We start from the raw sequence: 12,324 nt of genomic DNA, 5'->3' as shown, positions 1-12,324 counted from the left end.
TGCCTCGTCTTCAGATCTGAGCAAATCGAGTCAAAACCGAACCGCTCATCTCTAATATTAACATAGGGTAACTAATTCAGAAACTTCTTTTAATGCATATCAATAAAAAGTGAGTGTTTTTTATTTTCAGAAATTATACCACGTTTGTTAGACTAAAGCGCACCCGGTATGCACCCGGACTCATGGCCGCGGGTCTCAATACCAACAGATCCCGGCAAGGGATCTAACATAGGCAACGAAATACCGACGCCTATGTTAATCCTGATGCCGGAACTCTGACAAGACGCTGGACCGATCGTCCAACGCCGGGGGGTAAGTATCCACGTAGCCGGGGATGGGAGGTTAGGTTTAGGGATCCCCTCGGGGGGACTTAGAGTTAGGCACCCCCCCGGGGAGGTTTAGGGTTAGGCTAGGGGAAGAGGGAGTTAGGTTTAGGCACTAAGGGGGGAGGATAGGGTTAGGTTTAGGGTGCGGGAAGGTGGGGTTAGGTTAAGGCTCTATCTGGGGGAGGTTAGGGATAGGCACCCCTAAAGGTTGGTTAGCGGGGGGGGAGGGGGTTAGGAAAAGTAAACTTACATCGCTGTCAGGATCTCCTCCATCAGGCTGCCGGCTTTCAGGATTTGAACCACCCTGCTCACGTCCGGCAGTCAAACATACTGATTCCGCGCACCCCTATTCACTAACTTACTGTCTGTTCATTTTTGCAGATTGTATTTTAATTTTCTTGCAAGGAGTCACTTTGTTACAGCATTTATGTTATTATTGTGAGGCAGGCATTGTCATTCACACAGAGGGCAGCATAGAGGGGCTCAGTGAAGGTGGTGGAGAAGGTGTGTAAGGGTCTGATGAGGTCACACAGCTGACAGAAGGACAGACGCCCGGCCTCATAGTCCAGGTATATCCCCACTATCTGCACATGAGAATCTGCATCTATGTCTGCTATTTTTCTATGTATATTGTTCTGACATACTGTAAGGTGTTTCACAAAGTACAGGCCCCAGGACTTATTATTATTACCAATGACTGATTCATCACCAGGTAACTTTCTCTCTATACTGTGAGCGGCCACCCCTATCAGCCATTTCTCTGCTTCACTCACATCCACTTCCCAGTAATGTTTCCCAGATGAGAAACTACAGGAGCTTAACACCTGCTGGACTCTACTAAACCTCTCTGGACCATCTGGTCTCTTCTGATTTACATTAGTACCAGATGCAGATCTGCGATCCCCTGATATAATAATGTAATTAGAGGCTGTCTTTATATCCAGTAATATGTCTGATTTCTCCATCACTGAAAACTGTCTCTTTGTCTTTAGACCCATCAGAATATCAGCCAAGTGTAAAAGTCCCCTGTGTAACATCTTTGAGATTATTCCCACCTCCAGACATCCAGCAACTTTTACATCAATGATGACATCACAGCTTCTGTGACTGATGATGTCACTTTCTGGTTCTTTCTTCAGGACAGCTAATGGATCACTGATTTTACACTTCTCCTCAATGCTACTAATTTTCCTGGACAGCTCGTCCTTCTGTAGTTCCAGCTGTGAGATCAGAACAGAGACTGAGAGTGACATCTGCTCTTCCTGTCTGGAGATCTCACCCAGGACCTCCCTCTCCAGAGTGTCTAACTTCTCCCTGATGTATCTAAACAGATCAATGACTCTCTCGGTGACACCATCAGCTTTTTCCTTCTCCTCTCTCCAGTGACCCTGCAGATGCTTCACTCTCCTCTCAGTTTCCTCTCTCTTAGACTTCATGGTCTCAATAACAGCTCTCAGTTTCTCTTTCTTCTTCTTAGAGGCCACATTCAGAAGCTCCACGTGGTGACCCTGGTGGTCTCCAGCCGCCCAGCAGGATATACAAATAGCGGCTGAGTCCTCAGAGCAGTAATACTCCACCATCTTTCTGTGTACGGAGCATTTTCTATCCTCAAAGGAAACAGTGGGATCAGTTAAAACTAGGGGTGAGCGGGTTCGGATTTCTGAAATCCGAACCCCCCCGAGCCCCCCCCCGATCCGAGGCAGATCCGAGTCAGGCTCGACTTTTCCAGCCTGACTCGGATCTGAAATCGAGGCAAAACGTCATCATCCCGCCTTCCGAGTCTCGCGGGTTTTGGATCCTATATAAGGTACCCGCGTTGGCGCCATTTTCTCACTCGGCTGTGGACAGTGAAGAGGGAGGGTGGGAGTTAGGGCTGGCTGGGCTGTGTAGTGTAGTGTAGTGCAGAGTAGTGTTGTGCTGCGCTGTGCTGTGCTGCTGTTGTCCACTACTTCAAAGTCCATAGGGGCTGGCTGTGTTGTGCTGTGCTGCTGTTGTTAATAGGGGCTGTGTCCACTACTTCAAAGTCCATAGGGGCTGGCTGGACTGTGTTGTGCAGTCAGTTCTCCATAGGGGCTGTGTCCACTACTTCAAAGTCCATAGGGGCTGGCTGGACTGTGTTGTGCAGTCAGTTCTCCATAGGGGCTGTGTCCACTCCAAAGTCCTGTGCAGTGTCCCAGTCCTAAAGGGGTGCTGTAGTGTTGTCCAGGGGGTGCTCTGTCCATCAGGGGTGCTCACCCCAAGTGGTAAAAAAATAATATTTTTTGTGTGTTTGTGAATTGTGTGCGCAGTAGCCGCACGTGCATCAACAAAGTAGTGCCAAGCGTGCGCCTGTGTCATAAGTAAAGGGCCGGCTGGCTTGACCATTAAAGGGTGCTGTAACCCCAAAAGTACACTCCAGTCCAAACCAAAAAAAAATATATTTTCTGTGTTTGTGAATTGTGTGCGCAGTAGCCGCACGTGCATCAACAAAGTAGTGCCAAGCGTGCGCCTGTGTCATAAGTAAAGGGCCGGCTGGCTTGACCGTTAAAGGGTGCTGTAACCCCAAAAGTACACTCCAGTCCAAACCAAAAAAAAAATTATTTTCTGTGTTTGTGAATTGTGTGCGCAGTAGCCGCACATGCATCAACAAAGTAGTGCCAAGCGTGCGCCTGTGTCATAAGTAAAGGGCCGGCTGGCTTGACCGTTAAAGGGTGCTGTAACCCCCAAAGTACACTCCAAACCAAAAAAATATATATTTTCTGTGTTTGTGAATTGTGTGCGCAGTAGCCGCACGTGCATCAACAAAGTAGTGCCAAGCGTGCGCCTGTGTCATAAGTAAAGGGCCGGCTGGCTTGACCGTTAAAGGGTGCTGTAACCCCAAAAGTACACTCCAGTCCAAACCAAAAAAAAAAATATTTTCTGTGTTTGTGAATTGTGTGCGCAGTAGCCGCACGTGCATCAACAAAGTAGTGCCAAGCGTGCGCCTGTGTCATAAGTAAAGGGCCGGCTGGCTTGACCGTTAAAGGGTGCTGTAACCCCCAAAGTACACTCCAAACCAAAAAAATAATATTTTCTGTGTTTGTGAATTGTGTGCGCAGTAGCCACACGTGCATCAACAAAGTAGTGCCAAGCGTGCGCCTGTGTCATAAGTAAAGGGCCGGCTGGCTTGACCGTTAAAGGGTGCTGTAACTCCCAAAGTACACTCCAGTCCAAACCAAAAAAAAAATTATTTTCTGTGTTTGTGAATTGTGTGCGCAGTAGCCGCACGTGCATCAACAAAGTAGTGCCAAGCGTGCACCTGTGTCATAAGTAAAGGGCCGGCTGGCTTGACCATTAAAGGGTGCTGTAACCCCCAAAGTACACTCCAAACCAAAAAAAAAATTATTTTCTGTGTTTGTGAATTGTGTGCGCAGTAGCCGCACGTGCATCAACAAAGTAGTGCCAAGCGTGCGCCTGTGTCATAAGTAAAGGGCCGGCTGGCTTGACCGTTAAAGTGTGCTGTAACCCCCAAAGTACACTCCAGTCCAAACCAAAAAAAAAATAATTTTCTGTGTTTGTGAATTGTGTGCGCAGTAGCCGCACGTGCATCAACAAAGTAGTGCCAAGCGTGCGCCTGTGTCATAAGTAAAGGGCCGGCTGGCTTGACCGTTAAAGGGTGCTGTAACTCCCAAAGCACACTCCAGTCCAAACCCAAAAAAAAATTATTTTCTGTGTTTGTGAATTGTGTGCGCAGTAGCCGCACGTGCATCAACAAAGTAGTGCCAAGCGTGCGCCTGTGTCATAAGTAAAGGGCCGGCTGGCTTGACCATTAAAGGGTGCTGTAACCTCCAAAGTACACTCCAAACCAAAAAAATAATATTTTCTGTGTTTGTGAATTGTGTGCGCAGTAGCCGCACGTGCATCAACAAAGAAGTGCCAAGCGTGCGCCTGTGTCATAAGTAAAGGGCCGGCTGACTTGACCGTTAAAGGGTGCTGTAACTCCCAAAGTACACTCCAGTCCAAACCAAAAAAAAAATAATTTTCTGTGTTTGTGAATTGTGTGCGCAGTAGCCGCACGTGCATCAACAAAGTAGTGCCAAGCGTGCGCCTGTGTCATAAGTAAAGGGCCGGCTGGCTTGACCGTTAAAGGGTGCTGTAACCCCCAAAGTACACTCCAGTCCAAACCAAAAAAAAATAATTTTCTGTGTTTGTGAATTGTGTGCGCAGTAGCCGCACGTGCATCAACAAAGTAGTGCCAAGCGTGCGCCTGTGTCATAAGTAAATGGCCGGCTGGCTTGACCGTTAAAGGGTGCTGTAACCCCCAAAGTACACTCCAGTCCAAACCAGAAAAAAAAATATTTTCTGTGTTTGTGACTTGTGTGCACTGTGGCTGCACGTGCATCAACAAAGAAGCAGCGCCAAGCGTGCGCCTGTGTCCCATAAGTAAAGAGCCGGCTGGCTCATTTCTTAAAGGGTGGTGTAACGCACAAAGTGCACTACTCTCCAGCAAAAATAAAAAAATATTTTCTGTGTTTGTGTGCGCTTTAGCCGCACGTATATATCAATATAACATAAATGGAGGACCAAACATTCTCCTTTAAAAATAAAATAGGGAAATATCAAGAACCACTTCCTCCTAGTGCTGTTGCTGCTGCTGGGAGTTGTTCATCATCCCAGAGAGGAAGTAGGAACATCACTACTTTTACTAAACAATTGACCCTCCAACAGTCCCTAGCGATGAGGATGAAGTACGACAGCAGTCATCCTGAAGCAAAACGTATAACTGAGGCCTTGACTGCTATGTTGGTGTTAGACGTGCATCCGGTATCCGCCATTAGTGCAGTGGGATTTAGACAATTGATGGAGGTAGTGTGTCCCCGGTTTCAAATCCCATCTAGATTCCACCTGCATCCTCAAAGCAGCAGTGACAAGCGTGCGTCTGTCTGTTAAAGGATGGTGTAACCCTCAAAGTGCGCTCCACAAACAATAAAAATATTCTTCTTCTTTTTTCTGTCTTTGTGAATTGTGTGGGCTGTAGCCGCACTTGCATCCTTAAAGCAGCAGCAACAAATGTGCGTCTGTCTGTTAAAGGGTGGTGACACCCTCAAAGTGTGCTACACAAACAATAAAAATATTGTTCTTTTTTTTTCTGTCTTTGTGAAATGTGTGGGCTGTAGCCGCACCTGCATCCTGAAAGCAGCAGCGACAAGCGTGCGTCTGTCTGTTAAAGGGTGGTGACACCCTCAAAGTGTGCTACACAAACAATAAAAATATTGTTCTTTTTTTTCTGTCTTTGTGAATTGTGTGGGCTGTAGCCGCACTTGCATCCTCAAAGCAGCAGCGACAAGCGTGCGTCTCTCTGTTAAAGGGTGGTGTAACCCTCAAAGTGCTCCAAAAAATAAAAAACTAATTTTTTAATGTGTTTGTGACTTGTGTGCGATGTAGCCGCACTTGCATACTCAAAGCAGCAGCGACAAGCGTGCGTCTGTCTGTTAAAGGGTGGTGTAACCCTCAAAATGCTCCAAAAAATTAAAAACTAATTTTTTAATGTGTTTGTGACTTGTGTGCGATGTAGCCGCACTTGCATACTCAAAGCAGCAGCGACAAGCGTGCGTCTGTCTGTTAAAGGGTGGTGACACCCTCAAAGTGTGCTACACAAACAATAAAAATCTTCTTCTTTTTTTTCTGTCTTTGTGAATTGTGTGGGCTGTAGCTGCATTTGCATCCTCAAAGCAGCAGCGACAAGCGTGCGTCTGTCTGTTAAAGGGTGGTGACACCCTCAAAGTGTGCTACACAAACAATAAAAATATTCTTCTTCTTTTTTCTGTCTTTGTGAATTGTGTGGGCTGTAGCCGCACTTGCATCCTCAAAGCAGCAGCGACAAGCGTGCATCTGTCTGTTAAAGGGTGGTGTAACCCTCAAAGTGCGCTCCACAAACAATAAAAATATTCTTCTTTTTTTTTCTGACTTTGTGAATTGTGTGGGCTGTAGCCGCACTTGCATCCTCAAAGCAGCAGCGACAAGCGTGCGTCTGTCTGTTAAAGGATTACATCGGTGACAGCATCCAAGTAGGCATGTCAGACAGTCCGTACCTGTACTGGCAGGAAAAAGAAGCAATTTGGAGGTCCCTGTACAAACTGGCTCTATTTTACCTGAGTTGCCCCCCCTCCAGTGTGTACTCCGAAAGAGTGTTTAGTGCAGCCGGGAACCTTGTCAGCGAAAGGCGTAGGAGGTTGCTTCCACAAAATGTGGAGAAGATGATGTTCATAAAATGAATTATCAACTCTTCCAGGGAGACCAGCCTCCAGAACGTACAGAGGGACCTGTGGTTGTGGATTCCAGCGGGGACGAATTAATACTCTGTGAGGATGAGGATGTACACAACACTGAAGAGGGTGAGGAATCGGTGGATGAGGAGGATGAGGACGACATCTTGCCTCCGTAGAGCCAGTTTGTGCAGGGACAGATTAATTGCCAGCTTGTTTTGTGGGGGCCCAAACGAACCAATAATTTCAGCCACAGTCGTGTGGCAGACCCTGGCGCTGAAATGTTTGGTTTGTTAAAGTGTGCATGCCCTGTTTATACAACATAAGTGTGGGTGGGTGGGCCCAAGGACAATTCCATCTTGCACCTCTTTTTTTTCTTTGCATTATGTATAGTTTGGGGCCTAGTTTTTCAAACTGCCATCCTGTCTGCCACTGCAGTGTCACTCCTAGATGGACCACGTGTTTGTGCCGCCCACTCGTATCTCTTAGCATAGTCATCCAGCTACCTCGGTGCAACCTTTTGGACATAAAAACACTATTGTGAGGTGTGAGGTGTTCAGAATAGACTGGAAATGAGTGGAAATTAAGGTTATTGAGGTTAATAATAGCATAGGAGCAGAAAAACCCACAAATTCTGTGATTTTAGCTGTTTTTATGCTTTTTTAAAAAAAAAATACAGATCCAAAACACAAAACCCAGAACCCAAAACACGGAAGGGTGGTTTTGGCAAAACCAATCCAGATCCAAAACACGAAGAAAGATCCAGATCCAAAACCAAAACACAAAACACGAAAAGTGGCCGGTGCACACCCCTAGTTAAAACATGTTCAGCAGATTTACTGTGTTTGCTCAGATGTTTGTCACAAAACGAAGCCTCACACAGCAGACATGACTTAGTAGCTGGCACAGGAGAGTCACAGTAAGTACAGAAGATCCGGGTCTCCTCCTGCTCTGGATGACTACATAGGAAACTTTCCACAATGTTACTCAGCTTCCTGTTCTTCTCCAGTGCTGGGCGCTCCTGATACTCTGCTCTGCATTCCGGGCAGGAATAGCCCCCAGCCCCCTCCTGTGTATCCAGCACACTCACAATACAGAGCCGGCAGTAGTTGTGCCCACATCTCAGGGATACAGGGTCTATATAAGTGCTCAGGCAGATGGAGCAGCTCAGCTCCTCTCTCAGGTCTGCAGACGCCATTCTAGGAAACAGGAAGAAATGAAACTAAACTTTCTCATGATACAGATCAGTACAGAGGGTGGGGCTGAGCAGTAACGTCCACACACAGAGATAGGTGATGAAAGTGACAATATGACTGGGAAGGAGAGAATAGAGCCGTGATATACTCAGTGGCCACTTTATTAGTAAGACTTTCCTTTACCCCCAGAACAGGCAGAATTATTTGCATACAACAAGGTGCTGGAAACATTACTGTGGCCCCTGGTGACATGATAGTATCAGGCAGTCCCTGCAGGTTTGTCGGCTGCACATTCATGCTGCAAATCTCCCGTTCCCCTGCATCCCAAATGTGCTGTATTGTACTGAGACCTGGTGAGGCCATTGGCGTACACTGAGCTAATGGAAATCAGGTGTAATAATAAATACACATACACACAATTCTCTAAAGCCCACATTCCGAAAACATCCTCTGTGAACGTTCCCTATGTGTAATAGCCCTGTTACAACCTAGTTACCCACATTCAGCCACAAGTGGAGATGGATACACTCGGCAGCCGGAGCATGGCAATTGTGAAAGCACACAGCATCCGTCCACCAGGGCCGTAACTGGGGTGGTGCGGCCGGTGCCACCGCACAGAGCGGAATAGCCCTAAAGCGGAACTGTCCGTCCACCGCAATGTTCCTCTGTAGCATGAAAGCCAGCGCAGGCTCAGTGTCTACTGTCTAACACTGGCCGTGCTGACTGAGGGAAAGAAAGGAGGGCCGAACAGAGCTGGATTAAGGGGGGGGGCAAGTAACCCTGGGCCCCCCTCTCACAAGGGGCCCCCATTGACCTGTGGGAAACTTTCATATTTTTGCCCCAAGGTCACGCAGCTGCTTTTCTGCTATCATCGGGGCCAGCACTGCTGCTGTGCTGAGCGCTGACCTTCACACACACTGCCACCAATGGGCTGCGGTAGGGGAGGGATTACTAATCATCGATGGTTTATGGCCGATGTCAAATGCTTTTGCCATCAATGGGGGAGAACCAGATGGTTTCTCTCCATCGATGTCTAAGCATAAATGAATGGGTTTTTTTTTAACCAGGTGCTGGTACACGGAGCATAACTCCACCATCGGCACCCATGAAGCCCTACCCCCAGCTCCTGATTGGCTCATGGGCCGGGAAGTCAAATTAGAGGGATGACCATTGTTTGGTGAATCCATCGATGGTCACCCATAGAATAGTTTGTAACCACCGATGGCTACTTGCTATTTTGCCATTGATGGTAACACCATTGATGGCCATCCCTAGGCTGTGAGGAAGATGCCTCTACTCTCATCTCTCCCGGGCCGACACTCCGCTCCTTCTCCTCTGTGATGCCCCACCCCTTTCTCTTCTCTACCCTCTGTCTGTGCTTCTCCTCCACTCCCCTAGTCTCTATCCACCCCGTCCTCTTCCCTGTCTGTGTGTGGAAAGTTTCCTATGTAGTCAGCCACAGCAGAAGGAGACCCGGATCTTCTGTACTTACTGTGACTCTCCTGTGCTGGCTACTAAATCATGTCTGCAGTGTGAAGCTTCGTTTTGTGACAAACACCTGAGCAAACACAGTAAATGTGCTGAACATGTAATAACTGATCCCACTGACTCTCCTTCCCTGGAGCTCTGCAGCCTGCTTCCTGCTCAGGTAAGTATATGGGGAGGTGTGGGGGTGGGTTTATTAATGCAGTCTGGGGGCGGGTTTATTAAGGCAGTCTGGGGGTGGGTTTATTAAGGCAGTCTGGGGGCGGGTTTATAAATGCTATCCAGGGGCAATGTTAATGTTAATGGGTTTGTAATAATACGGGGATATATTAGAGCTATCTAAGTAGTGGGTGGAGGTGTAGTAATATTATAGGGGATATATTAGAGCTATCTGGGTGGTGGGTGGGGATATAGTAGTATTATAGGTGGTATATTAGAGCTATCTGGGTAGCGGGTGGGGATATAGTAGTATTATAGGTGGTACAATACTGCTATCTGTGTAGTGGTACAATACTGCTATCTGTGTAGTGGATGGGGGAGTAGTAATATTATAGGTGGGATATTACTGTATCTGGGTGGTGGGTGGGGTGTAGTAATATTATAGGCTGTATATTACTGCTATCTGGGTAGTGGGTGTGGGTGTAGTAATATTATAGGGCATATATTACTGTTATCTGGGTAGTGGGGTGGGGGTGTAGTAATATTATAGGGCGTATATTACTGCTATCTGGGTGGTGGGGTGGGGGTGTAGTAATATTATACGGGGTATATTACTGCTATATGGGTAGTGGGGTGGGGGTGTAGTAATATTATAGGGGTATATTACTGCTATCTGGGCGGTGGGGTGGGGGTGTAGTAATATTATAGGGGTATATTACTGCTATCCGGGTGGTGGGGCGGGGGTGTAGTAATATTATAGGGTGTATATTACTGTTATCTGGGTAGTGGGGTGGGGGTGTAGTAATATTATAGGGCGTATATTACTGCTATCTGGGTAGTGGGGTGGGGGTGTAGTAATATTATAGGGTGTATATTACTGCTATCTGGGCGGTGGGGTGGGGGTGTAGTAATATTATAGGGGGTATATAACTGCTATCTGGGTTGTGGGGTGGGGGTGTAGTAATATTATAGGGTGTATATTACTGTTATCTGGGTAGTGGGTGTGGGTGTAGTAATATTATAGGGGGTATATAACTGCTATCTGGGTGGTGGGGTGGGGGTGTAGTAATATTATATGGGGTATATTACTGCTATATGGGTAGTGGGGTGGGGGTATAGTAATATTATAGGGGTATATTACTGCTATCTGGGCGGTGGGGTGGGGGTGTAGTAATATTATAGGGGTATATTACTGCTATCTGGGTAGTGGGGTGGGGGTGTAGTAATATTATAGGGTGTATATTACTGTTATCTGGGTAGTGGGTGTGGGTGTAGTAATATTATAGGGCGTATATTACTGCTATCTGGGTAGTGGGGTGGGGGTGTAGTAATATTATAGGGCGTATATTACTGCTATCTGGGTAGTGGGGTGGGGGTGTAGTAATATTATAGGGGTATATTACTGCTATCTGGCCGGTGGGGTGGGGGTGTAGTAATATTATAGGGGTATATTACTGCTATCTGGGTAGTGGGGTGGGGGTGTAGTAATATTATAGGGTGTATATTACTGCTATCTGGGTGGTGGGTGGGGGTGTAGTAATATTATAGGGGGTATATTACTGCTATCTGGGTGGTGAGGTGGGGGTGTAGTAATATTATAGGGGTATATTACTGCTATCTGGGTGGTGGTGTAGTAATATTATGGGGGATATATTAGAGCTATCTGGGTGGTGGGTGGGGATATAGTATTATTATAGGTGATATATTAGAGCTATCTGGGTAGCGGGTGGGGATATAGTAGTATTATAGGTGGTACAATACTGCTATCTGGGTAGTGAGTGGGGGAGTAGTAATTTTATAGGGGGTATATTACTGCTATCTGGGTAGTGGGGTGGGGGTGTAGTAATATTATAGGGGGTATATTACTGCTATCTGGGTAGTGGGGTGGGGGTGTAGTAATATTATAGGGCATATATTACTGCTATCTGGGTAGTGGGGTGGGGGTGTAGTAATATTATAGGGCGTATATTACTGCTATCTGGGTGGTGGGGTGCTGGGTGCTGTTGCTTGAGTTGTTCCCCATCATGTTTGCTTTTGAACTCTATGGGGATCACTTGAAGAACGCTAGTATAATTTTGGTGCGACAACATGGCATAGTGCATGCGAATAACCGTCTGAGTTCATCTTCTCTTCCGGTTGTTCATTTGCTAGCGAGACTTGTTCTGCGTTGCCTGCTGCTTAATGTCAATTTTGTTGCCAGGCATGTGCCTGGTGTACAAAGAGGGGATTGCGGATGCACTGTTGCGGTTCGTCTGGCTTCTGTTTCAGGTATTAGCCCCTCAGGTCGATCTGTCTGTGACCAATGTCCTGCCTATTGTTTGGCAGATGATCAGGCCGGCATGGAGGGATTAGCTTTGAGGGCCATTGCCCCCAGTACTTTGTGCTGTTATCGGGTGGGTTAGCTGGAATGGGAGCATTTTTTCTGTGTTTCGGTGTCTCAGGCAGGTAAGTGCTTGCAGCAAGTCATGCTGGTTTTTCTTTGTGATCACAGCATTCGCTCACTGTGTTATGGCATATTTTTACAGGTGTGTCAATTCTCTCTGCACTATATGATAGGCACTAATTTCTTCCTAATCCTTCCTAATTTCAGGGGCCTTGAGGGGTTGGTCCAGGTCAACCCCTACAGAGGTTGACTGCAGGCGTCTCTTTGATATTTCCACGTTGCTTTACTTGGTGGCTGCTGTCCCTTCAGTTTGCTTTTCAGCCTTTGATTGCTTGTTGCTTTTTATGACATGACGCTTCATGGAGCTTTCCGGTCTGCAAATTAGTTGCCCTCTCTAAGAGGCCTGTCCCATTACTCACTATTGCGGATGTAATTGTACGCCAAGACGCAATGCTATACCTTATGTGGTGCTCCAAGAAGGACCAGGCTGGTAGAGGGCGATGGCTTTTCACTTCATTCACATCCCATTCCTGCAGTATGACCAGTGGCGC

At 47.0% G+C, this 12,324-nt stretch overlaps 1 protein-coding gene across 1 annotated transcript; it reads right to left on the bottom strand.

Annotated features, from left to right (window-relative positions):
- Positions 1 to 751: 751 nt before the first annotated feature.
- LOC148534920 (E3 ubiquitin-protein ligase TRIM11-like) lies at positions 752 to 7,748 on the bottom strand. The gene is made up of 2 exons (XM_088464875.1): positions 7,361 to 7,748; positions 752 to 1,962 (listed from the first exon to the last, which is right to left on the bottom strand). The coding sequence occupies exons 1-2, from the start codon at positions 7,746 to 7,748 to the stop codon at positions 752 to 754; spliced, it is 1,599 nt and encodes a 532-aa protein (XP_088321001.1).
- Positions 7,749 to 12,324: the final 4,576 nt, after the last annotated feature.

This window comes from Taudactylus pleione, unplaced genomic scaffold (assembly GCF_031769625.1).
Source record: "Taudactylus pleione unplaced genomic scaffold, aTauple2 ptg000061l, whole genome shotgun sequence".
In the NCBI taxonomy this organism is placed as follows: domain Eukaryota; kingdom Metazoa; phylum Chordata; class Amphibia; order Anura; family Myobatrachidae; genus Taudactylus; species Taudactylus pleione.
This window is presented reverse-complemented; position numbering and strand designations above follow the sequence as displayed.